This window comes from Corythoichthys intestinalis, chromosome 17 (assembly GCF_030265065.1).
Source record: "Corythoichthys intestinalis isolate RoL2023-P3 chromosome 17, ASM3026506v1, whole genome shotgun sequence".
Classification (NCBI taxonomy): domain Eukaryota; kingdom Metazoa; phylum Chordata; class Actinopteri; order Syngnathiformes; family Syngnathidae; genus Corythoichthys; species Corythoichthys intestinalis.
Window position 1 is genome coordinate 22,130,345 of NC_080411.1, and position 17,079 is coordinate 22,147,423.

Here is a 17,079-nt window from a genome sequence, read left to right on the forward strand (position 1 = left end):
CATTGCCCGGTTTACAGTTAAAATGCGACCATGAATCCTTGCGCTTGCAGCCACCATTGTTGTTGATAGATCACTGCTCATCTGCACTGCCTCAGGGGAGAGTGGCGGCATGCGCAAGTCACGTGAATGACTGCTCGGAAGCAGGCTGACTGACTACAGCACCCAAAAAAATATATATATATATATATGTATATATATGTAAATACAATATATACAGTGGGGAGAACAAGTATTTGATACACTGCCAATGGGTTTTCCCATTGACTGTGTATCAAATACTTGTTCTCCCCACTGTATATATGTGTGCACAACTATCAATGTCACGCTTTGTGAACATATGACAGGTATTTTCATGTCGTTGTCGTCTCGTCAGACGTAAATTGGCAACCTTTTCGTCACGTTTGTCATCCGAGACGCGTTTTCCGCTCGTCATCTTGACGTCATCATCATGAAAAAAAATGTTTGTTAACGAAATATTTTCGTTGTCGCTGTCGTTGACGAAAACAACACTGCAAGGAAGTGACACAAAATTAGCTCATTGCCTGCCATTGAACACGATAGATGTCCAATTCACTTAAACTGGCAATTAATGCTCATCTTTCAGTGCCAGTGGCAGCGCTAGAGGTCCAATCCAATTTGATTGGGAAGGGCGAATTCGCCACCTCTCAGTCAAAATGGAAGGACGTCAAGCACCATCAATGGCAGCCAATGAGTTAACTTATTTGGCCAAAAATAAACTGGCCCGGCCTACATGAGATCTAGTCGCCATAAATGTGGCCCGCAAACCAGAATGAGTTTGACACCCCTACTCTCCTGCAAAAGGAAAAAAAATGATTTAAAACAGTTACTGTAAAGTAAATGAAAACAACAATGTGAGGAATGAGGCAAGGTTATGAAATGGAAAAACAAGGTTAGATAAAGCAGGACAATAGGAGGCAAACATTTGAGGATACATAAAGGAAAGAGAGTCAATGAAAGATTGAAGACATCTGGTTCTCAGTTACACATGTCTTACAAACAGTATATAATCCATTTAGTGACAACACAGCCCAGATGGAATTTACAGATTATACAGGACACAAAGAACATTTGGAATACTTTGGAGATTTGACAAACAAGAAGACTTGATTCAAGTTTACAATGTGCATCCCACCCGTGGACATTTTAATTGTTTGTTCCAGTACAGTTTGAATTGCAAAACTAACTCAAACTAACTTTGGCTTTGTGGCCATTGTCACACTTTCCCCCACCGTTCTTTCTCTCTGGCACCCTTTATTGGTGACGCCACAAGCAAGAAACTATGGTCTCGTGAGACATGCTGGAATCTTGTAAGATATGCAAAGGTCTTGCGTGACGTCGTGCACCATGACCTTTTGAACTCCGGGGTTTTGTGAAAAACAAGAACATCCCACTCCTCAATTTTGGGGCTATTTTGTAATGATAGAATTTGCCACTTTTGACTTTAAAGACTCTACTGTTGAGGATTTTGGATGTGAATACTTGAATCATGACTTCATGCAATTTGTGGGTGGTCCTTTAATTTATGCTGACGGCTCAGACGCACACACACTCTATTCCCTAGACAGCCAGGCTTTATCACACATTACTAACAAGCATGCAGTGCGTGTGTTGACACACACTTGGGCACAGTGAGCATTCTGTTGCCTGTCTTTCACACCGATATTTCAGGTTATGCACACATACATTACATGCATTGCTTGATGTTCTGATCCATTTTGCTCAATCTAACTTGAGTGTTTGGTTTAATTCGTATTGATTGGTCTCCATCCTATGAGTGGAAATGAACCACTCTGCAATTGTTGAAACAGAGTAGAAGTGCACTTAGATGTCACTACAACTTCCTGTTCCACTTCAATATTGACATGTAACACCTAACTGCTCCCTCCAGATACTTAATGGCCACAACCCACAGATTAGAAGCGGACGAGATGGCCTTTCATCTGCCGTGGTGGTTGTCATAGACTCCGCCTCATTATGGATCTATCAGGCATTAGCCCCGCTGCTGTCATTCATCCTCTCATTTCAGTGCTCCTAATGGCAAGGCTGCAACTTCCTCTGGAGACACAAATGGAAATTACAGGAATATTGGATATTTTTCAAGTTAACTTCCATTAAGTACCTGAAAAATAACTCGATATACTTTGTTTCATGATTTTTTCCCCAATGACTGCTTATTCCACTACAAGACCTGGATAAAAACTCAATCTGTACAGGAAGTTTTCATTTGATTATATTTTAATTACATTGTTTATCTAGCTGGAGAAGAACTGCATATTCGATATGTCTATAAAAAAAATGTCAACTTAGTTGTCAATCAAATAAGGGAACGGTAGTCTTTGTCTCAGTAGTATTCGACAGGTTCACCTCAATTTGGAAACTATGCTGTAATTGCTGTAGTGTTGTACACTAGCCAATAGTCAGGATTTTCTGTCAAGACTAGCACTTGAATTTAACTGCGGTGATTTTTCAGGAAAAACTGAGTTTAAAAATGCATTTTCTTATATTGGTCTCAGTGAATCTTGGCCACGGATAGTGTGGTTTTGAACTCAATACTTACTTGCTGTGTCCCAGTGGTAATATTTTAACAATGTGTGTATTATTGTGGCTGAATCATTTGTTAATTCAGTGAATGAAACATGATTTTACATCCATCTCTGACAAACACAACTGATAGAGTGTCCTATCTGCCCAACTTGGAAACTGGATACATAAACAAACATGAATGAAGTTTATTTCATTGATTAGAAAGCCTTTACTGTTTTTGGTTGACTGCCATGCCAAACACACACTCGTTTTGGCTGACAAATAGTGGGCCGTAGTATGCTGCCAACATTCCTTGCCTGTATATTGGTCAGTACTGTATTGCCGTTGGCTTGAATTGGGGTTAATAAGTGAGTTACATTTGAACTTCATTGTTGTGCATAAAGTCTTACACTTTCATATGAGGGACACAGTTCGGGACCTTGAGTTTTTAGGTTTCCATTGCAGTCAACATGGAATATGGAACATAGGAATAAGAATTTGCTAAATTGAGTGAAAGGGAGGAGGAAAGGCGAACCGTCCATATTGTTGTAATAAAAAAAAAATAATAATAATAATAATTTAGGAGGCCTGAGCATTTTTTCGTCCTCTCCCTGAATGCTGGTTGAGCTCTGGGACCACCTGTGTCGTGAGGAGCTGACTGTGTCCCCATTCGCTAGGGCTGTGGGTGGAGGGATGTGCTGTGCTCACACACCACTTGGTTGGAGGGGCATTGCCAGGTCTTCCTGGCAACCCCCAGACAGCAGTTTCATTTTCTGCATGACTAACACATGCTAGAGTGGGTGCACGCATAACTAGGTGCAACCAGGCACATATAGGTAAATAAAATTGGATCGTCATGATTAGCAATCAGAGAGCAAAAAGCAGGATGTCGACTCATTAATGCTCACAGGTGATTTGTCCAAGTACTGTGTTCCCTACCTCACTTTACTGGCATTGCTTACACACTTACCTTGCCCTATCACACCCTTATCTGAGCTATCTTTCCTCCTCTTGTCCTTTGGTTGCTGGTAAAATGTGAAACTACACATGAAACATTAGCACTAAGTGAAACCTTGTTTTCCAGGAATGCTACTGTTCCGATTGTTCATGTTATCATTCTGATCACGCAATTAGATTCCCTCTGCCATATTAGTTAACCAATACAATTAAACATTGACTGACAAGCATACCTCCAGTTTCTGTTTCACATCCTGTTGTGTATTCTGGATGCAATTTGTGTCCGTCAGTGATTAAATGTATGTTTAAATGTGTTGCATTTTTCACTGGCCTTGGAAAAGTTATAGCATGAATTACACGTTTGTTTTGGCAAAACAACTACTACAAAAGATATATTTTCTCGATTAAAAAAAGGACAGGAAATAAAAATGTCAGCAGGGGATTCAAACATGTCAACCAAAATATGCAATTATGGTAGTCCACTGAGAAACAAGAGTGTAAATGCTGTGAACAAATGCAATGACTCATAAGGTATTCTCTTTTTTTCAGAGACTTTACAAACAATCATGGACGAAGAGCAGTGCTACTACAATGAGACCATTGCCTTCTTCTACAACCGCAGTGGCAAGTACCTTGCTACTGACTGGAACACGGTCAGTCGCTTAGTGATGGGACTTGGCATTACAGTCTGCATCTTCATCATGCTCGCCAACCTCCTAGTGATGATTGCCATCTATGTCAACCGGAGATTCCACTTCCCCATCTACTACTTGATGGCTAACTTGGCAGCTGCAGACTTTTTTGCTGGACTGGCGTACTTCTACTTGATGTTCAACACTGGACCAAACACGAGGCGTCTGACTGTTTCAACATGGCTACTCCGGCAAGGCTTGATTGACACTAGCCTGACAGCCTCTGTGGCAAACCTCCTTGCCATTGCAATCGAACGCCACATCACAGTGTTCCGCATGCAGCTGCACACGCGCATGAGCAACCGCCGGGTGGTGGTGGTGATCGTCATAATCTGGACCATGTCCATAGTCATGGGAGCCATTCCAAGTGTGGGCTGGAATTGTATCTGTAGTATCAAATCGTGTTCCAACATGGCACCACTTTATAGTAACTCCTATCTGGTCTTCTGGGCTGTCTTCAACCTGGTGACATTTGTTGTCATGGTGACGCTGTATGCTCACATCTTTGTCTATGTTCGCCAAAGAACAATGAGGATGTCACGTCACAGCTCCGGACCACGGCGTAACAAAGACACAATGATGTCATTACTGAAAACTGTTGCGATTGTTTTGGGTAAGCATCATCTTCCTATTATGAAAAATATTTAGTTTTTACAATGTTTCTTTTTATTTCAATCAGCAAACTCCGAAATACATTTTACTGTGTATTGGATGGTTTGGGATGTGGAGTGTTTTCAATTAAATTTCAACTCTGACATCATATGCCACATACCCTTTTATGATAGACTATGACTGTAGGGGGGTATAGTTATGTTTACAAAACCACTTCATATTCAATCATACTTACAGTATGTATGGCTAGTTGTGTGGGGGTGGGTTGTAAATTGCCAAAGCTGAGCTCTGATGGTGCCTGTTTTATCTTCCAGCTGAGCAGTGTGTGACGTATGACAGTTTTATGGTCAAACATTCCATAGGCATACTGTGTCTCCCATTTTGCAGGCTTTCAGCACTCTTTGGTTGCAGTGAAAGCTCGTGATTAAAAAAAAAATAATAACAATAAAAAAAATGAGGGCACACTTGCAGGCAGTACTATACGGTGGCCGAGAAGTGTCAGCAAATTGCGTGTTCAGAACACTTTGCAAAAAGAATAAAAATAACATGAATGCCATATGCGAGAACATAAACATGAAAGGACAACAATGGAAGTCGACTATATAATGGATAGATATGAAAACAAGAATGCCAACTGCCAAAACACAAACGCAAAAGGACGACAAAGGAAGTACACTTCAACAATAGAAGTAGACATGAAAACATGAATGCCAATTGCTATGACAAGAACACAAAAGGATTAGAACAGAAGCAGACTAAATGAACAAAATAAATATCAAGACAAAAATTACCACCACACACTTATATCCATACAAACTACTGTACGACTTACTAACAAATGCTAACCGCTAACGTCATACAACAGTCTTTGTTAGTTACTAAGGCAGAAAATGAGCAGCATTCAATAAAAGGGAAATATAACGCACAAATTAAAATTTCACATGTTGCTTGTGAATTTGTTAGGCTGGTTACCTTACCTCCACAAAGTATCCAAGAGGTTGTAGGGGGAGTGTGCTGTGAGTAAGTCAGTAACAGAAACTCGCAAGCAATGATTTAAATGGTGAAAATTGGCATTGCAGGTGATTGAAAAAATCGCGTTTGGTTATTAATGCACATGATGAAGTACCATGTGGCATTCATCGAGAGAGCGCCACCGTAGGTATGTCGCGACGCTGTCACTGCTTGAGTGACAGGTATATCTCAGTTGCCACGGTATGGCAATGAACGTGCTGATTTGCAATGGTCGCATCTCTCTATGCCCTGGGCAGGATCGTTAATTAGTCGATTAAAGACCAGCAAAAAGTAATATGTTAGCCAAAAATTCAAGCACCTAAATGCACATCCGGCATCCCTGGCCGTGGAAACATAGAACAAGCCAGAAAAAGTTAGTTTATCCTGTTTCCAAAATCAACTAAAACTAGGGTAAGATTAATGTGCTTGGTATTGTGTTGCATAGAATTGAGTACATCTATTCATTCATCCATCCATTAATCCGTAATTAAAAGCTTCAAAGTTACTCAGGGTTGGAATAATAAGAAAAACATAAAAATATTTGAAAAATGTAATACATAAAGTAAATGTCAAGTAAGTCCTATAAAATGTTTATTTGCCAAGAGATTCCCACCAATAGACAGGAATGTGGTTCCCGTTGCTTGACATAGCAAATAATACCACAGTAGAATACTGTACCCACTGATTGATTGTGTGTCCCATTTGAACAGAGCTAAACAATACTGCTTGGTCAAAGGGTTATTTCCAATGCTGTTATCTCGTTCAAAATAAATGGTTGAACAACACAGAAAACAATTATACAAGAGCAAAAATTGATATTCAAACACAAGTGCAGACCACGATTTAGACTAATACCAACTCTCCTCACTAGCCATAAAACTAACCGCTGAGCAATACAACTCGATAATGTGTCAGTGGCAAAATTGAGCTGGCAACTATTTAATATTTGCAACGTTTTTCCCCCCAAAAAACACACGTTAAATATGTAGTAGTTTTCTTTTTTTATGATAACGTTGCTAAAATAGAACTAGCATGCTCATATCTTCAATCATCAGAAGAGTTTCTAAACACAATTGAAATCTGAGTTTTGCTGATGTTTCCTTTTGAGGTAAAGGTTAAGAGGTTCTTGAAAATATACCCCTTACAGATGCCCTGTCATGCTTCTCCCATCTGTTGGCCAGATGATGTCTATTCGCCTGCCAAATTTACCACTTGTTGCTTTCAGGATGCTGTAAAGCCACCCATGACAGATTTTGGTCTCTGAAGCAATGAAAGAATGGGAAAGTAGTGGGCCAAGTAGGTTGTGCACACTTAAACACATATTGAAGAGTGGACATGTGCTGTAGCTGTGCCCTTTCACAAGTCTCTTTACTTTATATAGAACTGTAGGCCAGTAGATCTGCTTCTTTCACATAAACTCTGATGCAGATGTAATGTCATCCAATGATGGGAACACAAAACCACTTGATTGGTTTAATCATAGACAGATGAGCTTGCATCCTGTTCAAAGATATGCTTAAGGAACTGGAACAAATTGCATGACATTATCGGAGAAAACACATTTTGATCCAACTCTATAATCAGCTGGAGAAAGTGGAAATGCATTATGCTACAAACATGCTAAACGTTTGGATATTTAAAAAAAAAAAAAAAAAAAAATCCACTCCTTAAAATATATATTTTTAGTTGTTCAAAAATTTCAAGGAACTAAAATTATTTATTTATTACAGATATCCACCCTCTCTTCACTACTTACGTCATGTCACATAACTGTCTGAGTTACACTGTCGTAAGGTATAGTGGAATGAAAAAGTATCTAAAGCTTTTGGAATTTCTCACATTTCTGCATAAAATCACCATCAAATGTAATGTGATCTTTGTAAAAATCACATAGATGAAAAAAACACAATGTGCTTTAACTAAAACCACTCAAAACATTTATAGATTTTCATATTTTAATGAGGATAGTATGCAAACAAGGACTGAAGGGGGAAAAATAAGTATGTAAACCATCATATTTAATATTTTCCGGCTCCCCCAATTAATATTTTCCGGCTCCCCTCTTTGGCAGCAATAACTTACACCAGACGCTTCCTGTAGCTGCAGATCAGTCTGGCACATTGATCGGGACTAATCTTGGCCAATTCTTCTCTACAAAACTGCTGTAGTTCAGTCAGATTCTTGGGATGCCTGGCATGAATGTGTGTTTTTAGGTCACACCACAGCATCTCAATGGGGTTCAAGTCTGGACTTTGACTTGGCCACTCCAGAACATGTATTTTGTTCTTCTGAAACCATTCTGAAGTTGATTTACTTCTGTGTTTTGGATCTCTGTCCTGTTGCAGCATCCATCCTCTTTCTCACAGCTTCAACTGTCTGACAAACTGCATCAGGTTTTCCTGAAAAACATCCTGATAAACTTTTGAATTCATTCTTCCATTAATGGTTGCAAGTTGCCCAGGCCCTGAGGTAGCAAAACAGACCCAAATCATGATGCTCTATCCACCATGCTTCACAGTGGGGATGAGGTGTTGATGTTGGTGAGCTGTTCCATTTGTCCTCCACACATGAAGTTGTGTGTTACGCCCAAAAAATTAAACTTTGGTTTCATCAGTCCACAAAATATTTTGCCCAAACTTCTGTGGAGTGTCAAAGGGCCTTTTTGCAAACATTAAACGAGCAACAGTGTTTTTTTAGACAGCAGTAGCTTCCTCTGTGGAGTCCTCCCATGAACACCATTCTTGGCCATTGTTTTACATATAGTTGATGTGTGCACAGAGATATTGGACTGTGTCAGTGATGTTTGTAAGTCGTTAGCAAACGATCTAGGGTTCTTTTTTACCTCACTGAGTATTCAGCGCTGAACTATTGGTGTAATCTTTGGTGGACGGCCACTCGTTGGGAGAGAGGCAATAGTGCCAAACTCTCTCCATTTGTAGACAACTTCTCTGACTGTCGATTGATGAACATCCAGACTTTTAGAGATAGTTTTGTATTCTTTCCCAGCTTCAAATCAACAATATTTATCGCATATCTTCAGTCAGCTCTTTTGACTAACCCATGATGCACACCAGACAATGCTTCTCATCAAGACAATTCTTACCTGGTGTGAGTTTTATAGTGGGTAGGGCAGCTTTAAAGCACTCATCAGTGATTGGGCACACACTTGACTTAAAATGTTTGGTAAAATTGGTTTCAATTGCTCTTTAAGTCTCCTTAGGCAGAGGGTTCACTTACTTATTTGCTCCCCTTCTGTCATTGTTTGCATGCTATCCTCATTAAAATATGAAAACCTATAAATGTTTGGGTGGCTTTATTAAAGCAGACACTGTATTTTCATCTGTGTGATTTTGACAAAGGTCAAATCACATTTGATGGGGATTTTATTCAGAAATGTGAGAAATTCCAAAAGGTTCAGATACCTTTTCATACCACTGTAAGGTAAATGTATGTTCCAATAGAGTAAAAAAAAAAAGGCCAATCCTGAATCATTAAGATAGACATGCAACAGGTCAATGGGTTAAGAGGTGGCAAATACTTAAACGTATAACTCGTACAATAAAAAAGAAACACAAACCAATTCTAAAACACTCGATTCATAGTGTATCAATAAATCTATTCAGTCAACAACAACTAGAGGCTGCAATTATTCCTCATGTTGCACAAGTTTCCTGGCTTTGGGCAAAATCACAATGCTCAAAGGGTACAGCCTCTTTCCCACAGCATTGCCTGTAAATTGGCCTATTAGTGCTGTAAGAGGAGAGACTGGGTTTATCCGCTTGACCCTTTCAGACAAAAGTGGCCATGGTGGGATGATGAGTGCATGTTCACACAGTGGATGTGGCTTTATTCAATTAAATAATATGATTTCAATGTAATAGCTACAGACACTTCAACACAAAGTGGTGTAGACTATAGGTCTCTGGTGGTGTTCTGAAGCAAGCAAATTCACATGGACATCAACCCTCCAAGTTCTGAATCAGTTTTGAAAGTGTGAGGAAGAAGAAAAGTACGGTAGCAGTAGTAGAAGTGGTGTTGATACTCTTAACACACCCTACAAGGCAAGATAATCGTGTCTTCTCTCATTAGGGTGTATAACGATATTTCCAGACATATATTTTCAAGCAGAACATCATTTAGGGCAGTTCAAATTTCTTGACAGACAATTAAATTAATCAAACTGGTATCCACGACCACTGTTTCATCTATGACCGCCGTCTTCTCTTGCATTTTTCTTATAATTCACTTAAAAAAGGATGTGTGGATAGTCATAAAAATCAGTTTTTAATAACCAAAATCAGTTTTTTCATCATCAGTATTGACTGACTTGTGAATGTAAATGACCTTGAGAATCTTGAGTTAAAACCTTGCCTCTTTATTACATGAAGAACAGTTCTATCTATTGAAATCAACTAGATATTTTACTCTGTAGCCAGATAAAACTTCCACTGCCACATGTGCTGCGCCGGGCGGAATTGATGCATTTTGCTTGCGGCGTCTAGCAAAAATATAACTCTGCGTCTGGTGCAATCCTTCTGGGACAGACGCACAGCTGATGCATCCTGTTTTTTGTAACTACGCACATTAACAGTGTTGTTAATAACGGCGTTAGAATATAATGGCGTTACTAAATGGTGTTATTTTCTTCAGTAGTGAGTAATATAATTAATTGATTTTCTCATCTTGGCAACGCCGTTACCGTTACTGAGGCGGGAAAGGCGTGTATTACTATGCGTTACGATGTTGGTTGACTGACGCGAGAAAAGTCTGAAAAAGACGGACTCATGGAGAAGAGAGAGAGCAGAGCAAGAGTGGGGAGGAGCCAAGGGATGATGACGCCGTTGCAAACGCGATGTTACTATGCTACATCTAGACCCTTAAGGTCGTCTGGAACGGGTCTTCTGCATGTTCCAAGAACAAGAACCAAGCAGGGTGAGGCAGCATTTAGTTATTATGCTCCTCACCTCTGGAACAAGTTACCCGAAGGTCTGAAGTATGCTCAAACCGTTAGCTCATTTAAATCAGGGCTAAAAACGCTTTTGTTTAGCACTGCATATCCATAACTGTCTATATATTTCAATCTACCTGCCTTCTATTCCTCTTGTGCTTATCTCCATTGCTGATTTCAATGATTATTATTAGTAGTAGTTTTTGCTTTATTTCTATTTTTGTTTTATTTTTATTTATTTATTTTTATTCTGTGATTAAATGCGATCTTTTGTCTTGGTTTTTACGTTGTGTTGATTTAAATGTGATTTTTATGGTTTTCATGTGATGTAAAGCACTTTGAATTGCCTTGTGTTGAATTGTGCTATATAAATAAATTTGCCTTGCCTTGCCTATGCTAGGTGGCGCCAATACAAACTACGCCCACATGATGCTTCGGTAGATATCCCATATATACAGAACTAGATGCACATGACAGACACTGCGGCATTAGCAACATGTATAATAAAGAACTAGATGCGTTAGTAAACAGCTGCAATCTTAAAGCAGTAGACTTCTCAGGAAGGCTCTGTTGTAGAGAACCTTCCTAGCGAACCGAAATAACTTTTTATCTAAAATGCTCCTAAATTGGCAAAACTTAACTTAAATCTATCTTTAAATGATGAAACAGTTTTAAAACTTACACATGTCGAAAATAGACGGAAGGGAACTAATTCAATAACAGGAGCAATTTTAACAACTTTAACGGTTGATTCACAACATTAAATGACTTCCACACATAGCAAAGGTTACTATCTAGTTATCGCAATATCCGCAATACCCCTGTGTCTAGTTAAGTTTAGGGTAAAGAATTGGGCTAGGGCCACTTTTCCCAAAAACTCTTTGAACTTCACATTGTGTGACCTGTTTTTTTTTTTTTTTTTTTTTTGAGAAAAAAAACATGAAAATTATCACCAGTTACTTTGCCAAGTAACTAATTACTCTTACATAGAGATAACTGAGTTACTAACACAATTACTTTTTGGGAGAAATAATTTCAAAATGTAATTAATTACTTTTTTTTAAAGTAAGATTAACAACACTGCACATTAATTATAACAGTTGCAAATTTAATTCGCCTGGTGTTCGCCAGCGGATCGCAACCATTCCCTTTGCGATGTAATTTAGCTTTTATACTGTATACAGAACAGTGAGCTGTCAAAATTCCGTGAACATAATGGTTCAGTTTCTAATGTGAACAAATCTAAGTTGTGGCTCTCTAAGCACTTTATTTCATCATTGCTGTTTGCCCAAAGAAGCTTTTTCCTCTCCAATGGACACACTTGCTTGAAGTGCATTGAGCTGCTGGTACTTATTTTTGAGTGACACCAACAGAGTTCATTCTTTTCTTGTGTCTCCTCTTAGTCAAAAACTCAACAGCTTTTATCCATATGTTGTGTGTTGGCTCGTGCAGAGGCCATTCTGTGGATGAATCATCTGATTATCTCGGACAATGTCGCTGTATGCCAACACATTTGTTGTACAAGTGTTTGAACACTAATGCTATGAATGCTAGGCATGACCATGAAAGATATACTTTTACTCTGCCACTTGAAGGCATAACTTTGCCACCTACTGCCAGAGACGATAATGCCTGGTATACATTTGACACTGTCACCTGTTGTGTGTGTGCAATGTGCATGGACTGTATGGCTGCTTTCGGAAACAATAATATATTGTTACATTACAGCTATCACATGCAGCCTTGTTGAAGCTTTTATTGCAAGGGATTCATGCTCAGTGTGCTGCTTTTCTAATCCGGAACAATCATATCATATCCTTATGGTTTGTGTTTAAATATGCATCAATTGCTAATTTACTGCACACTCTGTAATCTTCCAATTTAATTTTTATAAAGCAAGTATTCCTGATATTTACTGCTTAAATATCTAAAATGCAGTGCGTTGCATGAAACTTAGTGTGCCTTTTTTTTTTTTTTTTAATCTGGCACCATGGCAACTCGGTGGTTTTGGTTAAAACTGGTGTAAATTGCTAATTTGCAGAAAACTATAATCTCCCTCAAAATGTATCATTAACATATTTCCAAAGCAATTTCTCACATTTTCTAGGCTCTGCTTCTTTATTATAGAAACACAGTAATCCTGCAACTTTTTTGAGCTGTTATTTAGTACTAAAATATCCTGAAGTATTATACTGTATATTATCCAGGTTAACTTGGTGAATGAAAGCCATAATTATCCTCTGATACCAAACTGACAACGCCTATGTAATATAAAAAAGGAACGCAAGCTTGAGTCACTTTCGTAGGAAATTGTACAAAAGTAAAACGTTTGTTTTCAGTTTTGTTTCCGCTTTATTCAGATTTGATTTGATTTCTCCCAATTTCTTATTTTAGGGGCTTTCTTATCAAGTACCGAATTCAAACTGAAAAAGTACAACGATGTTGAAGTAAAAGGTCATATCTGTATGTTAACATTGGATTGAGTTTTTATGTGAGGCTGTCTTTAAATTTAAATTTAAACTTAAAGGGACTGAAGCTTGATGTCCAAATTACATCTGAATTTTAAAGATTTGTTCAGATGTGAAAAGTCAGACTAAATGTCTGTATTGGTGAAAATCTTCCATCACGCAGGGGCCTTAAATATTGATTTGTTTTCAAGGAACTCGAAAAATGTGACTAAAAAAACAAACCTTAAAATGTGAAAAACTTTATTTTTTTATTTTTATTTTTTTTATTTTATTTTATTTTAAATTACTGGTGGAGCAGAAGCATTCTTTATCACAATTTACAATTAATTATTTGCGTGTCATAATCACACCAACGGGCTGTTTATCAATCGTGCTGAAAACTTAGAAACCATTTTGATTATATCTTATCTACAGTGTGTATGTGTGGAAGTTGTGATGTGGAGAAAAGGAAAGCGAAAAAAATATTTGCTGGGGACAAACGGGAAACCACAGAGCCATTTCAGGAGCACACAGTAATGCTTTCTGCTGACTGACTTTTTTTCAGTGGCATCACGGCCATGACCTCAGCTGATTACTGGCTTAAGAAATCACAGAATGAGATAAACACAGAAAGAGTACTACAGGGAAGAAGTGAAGCAATTAGGGAGGAAAAAAACATGAAGTGAGGCATGACCAAGCTTGGCCACTGCTTTAAACAAATAACATAGAGGTGCTAACAACGTGAATGATAGAAAATGGGGAAACTGTAGTGAAATACAGGGGAAAAACAACATGGCCAAGTTCATAGAAAGACTGATTTGGGGAATAATTGAAGACAACTAAGAAATTTTATCTGAGGGAAAAAGCAATGAGGCCAGTCATAAAAGTCCGATTGATGACACTGATACAGTCTAGATATCGTACAAACAAAATAATCAACCAGGTGGAAGGGTGTTTGGTGATTTCATGGACAGGCGTCAAATATGGTGGGACGCGTTGGATATGGGAGTGAACTCTAATTTGCACCAATAAGCAGGCATTCCATTCCCTTAAATAACTGGCACCTTATCGCAGCTCATCCAATACAAGACAGAATTGAGAAACTGCTTTGCTCAGTGGAGGGTAGACTTGCATTTCTTAATTTATCAGGACGTACAGCTGACCTACTTGTCAGAAAAAAATAATTTGGAGAGAGACATTTGTGCAGTGAAATGAGAACTTGGAGGCTGCCTTCCACCTGATTATTCATGTTCATTTGTACCTCCCCGAAACACACACACACCCTCAGCCTCGACGACTTTCATCCCCAATTGTGTCGTGGGCAGTGGGATGATTTATAAATAAGGATCATAATAGCATCTACAGTATTTTTCGGACTATAAGTCGCACCAGCCATAAAATGCCCAACAAAGAGGGAAAAAAACATATATAAGTCTCACCGGAGTATAAGTCGCACATAGAGCAGGTATGTCATCTTGAAAAGCAAATTAAAATAAAAATACAATAGAGAACAACATGCTAAATAAGACAGTACAGTATGATGACGTTACATGATGCATGAACAACGAAATGCGAGCGTGGCTGGTCTGTTAATGTAACATAGCTATAGAGAGTTATTCAGATAACTGTAGCATACAGAACATGCTAACAAGTTTACTAAACCATCAGTGTCACTCCAAAACACCAAAATAACATGTGAAATGATATAATATTGTGTTAATAATTTCACACATAGGTCGCTACAGAGTATAAGTCGCACCCCCAGCCAAACTATAAAAAAAAAAAAACTGCGATTTATAGTCCGAAAAATATGGTATGTACCTTCACCCAGAACCTGAGTGAGGACAAAGACACAGAAAAGTTTTAAGGAACCTAAACAACACGCAATCAAAACAAAAACCTGAACCAGTGTCATGACATCCCAGTAAACCACAACCCTAATGAGGTCAAGCGGTTGAATGGATGATATTTCATAACATTTCATGAATAACCAGAAGAGCTGTTTACCAACTTTTTCTGCATTTTGTCTTCCATGAGACCAAATTTATCCCAAACAGACACAAATTCATTTGGGGAAAGAGGCACATTTAAAACAGGAGGAACATTTTGGCTACACAGACTTGTTATCTAACAAAGGCCTTGACAACATGTGAATCGTGTCCTCTTTGGTAAGAAAAAAATAACATAAACAGGTTAACTCCAAGACTTAGCATGCAAGAACTAAATGTTTCCACATGAACTTGGGAAGCTCTATTGCATCAGTGCTATTATGTAATAAAGTGTCGGCATGTGTTTAGCCGGACACATGTCTATTGTGTGATCTTGTGTGTATACATTGAGTGATCAAGTCTTATTTTCTTCTTCAACTTAAACCGAAAAATAGTAAATACTGGGCCCAAATTATGCTGATTGCATTAAAAATTAAATCAGAGTTATACAAAACAGCTCATCAATCTGAGTACTATAAGGACTATAAGTCGCAGATTTTTTCATAGTTGGGCTAGGATGCGACTTATGCTCTGGAGCGACTTACAGTGGGGCTAATAAGTATTTAGTCAACCACTAATTGTGCAAGTTCTCCTACTTGAAAATATTAGAGAGGCCTGTAATTGTCAACATGGTTAAACCTCAACCATGAGAGACAAAATGTGGAAAAAAACAGAAAATCACATTGTTTGATTTTTAAATAATTTATTTGCAAATCATGGTAGAAAATAAGTATTTCGTCATTACCAAAAGTTCATCTGAATACTTTGTTGTGTACCCTTTGTTGGCAATAACGGAGGCCAAATGTTTTCTGTAACTCTTCACAAGCTTTTCACACACTGTTGCTGGTATTTTGGCCCATTCCTCCATGCAGATCTCCTCTAGAGCAGTGATGTTTTGGGGCTGTCGTTGGGCAACACGGACTTTCAACTCCCTCTGCAGATTTTCTATGGGGTTGAGACCTGGAGACTGGCTAGGCCACTCCAGGACCTTGAAATGCTTCTTACGAAGCCACTCCTTTGTTGCCCTGCCTGTGTGTTTAGAATCATTGTCATGCTGAAAGACCCAGCCACGTCTCATCTTCAATGCCCTTGCTGATTGAAGGAGATTTTCACTCAAAATCTCTCAATACATGGCCCCATTCATTCTTTCCTTTACACAGATCAGTCGTCCTGGTCCCTTTGCAGAAAAACAGCCCCAAAGCATGATGTTTCCACCCCCATGCTTCACAGTGGGTATGGTGCAATTCAGTATTCTTCTTCCTCCAAACAAGAGAACCTGTTTCTACCAAAAAGTTCTATTTTGGTTTCATCTGACCATAGCAATTCAATTCAATTTATTCACACACACATTCATATTTACAAAGTGTACATCATATCTCAGTGCTGAGCCAAGATTATGTGTGAGTCAGGTCTCCTTAAGAAGCTACTAAAAGCTTATCGTCAGGAGCCTGCATACATCAAGACAATCACAAGAAACATTATCAGATCATTATCAGATGAGCAGAAGGGTGAGTTGCAGTATTTTACAGTGTTCTCATACAAAACATACTAATGTACAATAACTCTATATATACACACATAGACACACACGCCCACCCACACACACAGAGAAAAAAAAGAAATACTTCCCTAGAAGACAATTTATAACCTACGTATGTTGGAATTGTTATATTTACTGATCAGAATGCTTTTTAGCATCATTTTAAAAGTGGAGATGGATTTCAACACTTTTAGATTTTCGTCGAGCTCATTCCAAATCTGAGGGCCTCTAGTTGCAATGCTCAGGCAACTTAGAACACATTCTCCCAGTCCTCTTCTGGATCATCCAAATGCTCTCTAGCGAACCGCAGACAGGCCTGGACGTGTACTTTCTTCAGCAG

General features: G+C 38.6%; 1 protein-coding gene across 2 annotated transcripts in view; it reads left to right on the top strand.

The window, feature by feature from the left end:
• The window catches only part of lpar1 (lysophosphatidic acid receptor 1), a 46,069-nt gene that overhangs the window by 19,117 nt on the left and 9,873 nt on the right, over nucleotides 1-17,079 (top strand). For both annotated transcript variants that reach the window (XM_057819352.1, XM_057819351.1), the window contains exon 2: nucleotides 4,051-4,806. In XM_057819352.1, the coding sequence (XP_057675335.1) occupies nucleotides 4,068-4,806 (739 nt within the window). In that variant the 5' untranslated portion in view covers nucleotides 4,051-4,067. The remainder of the gene's footprint in view (nucleotides 1-4,050; nucleotides 4,807-17,079) is intronic.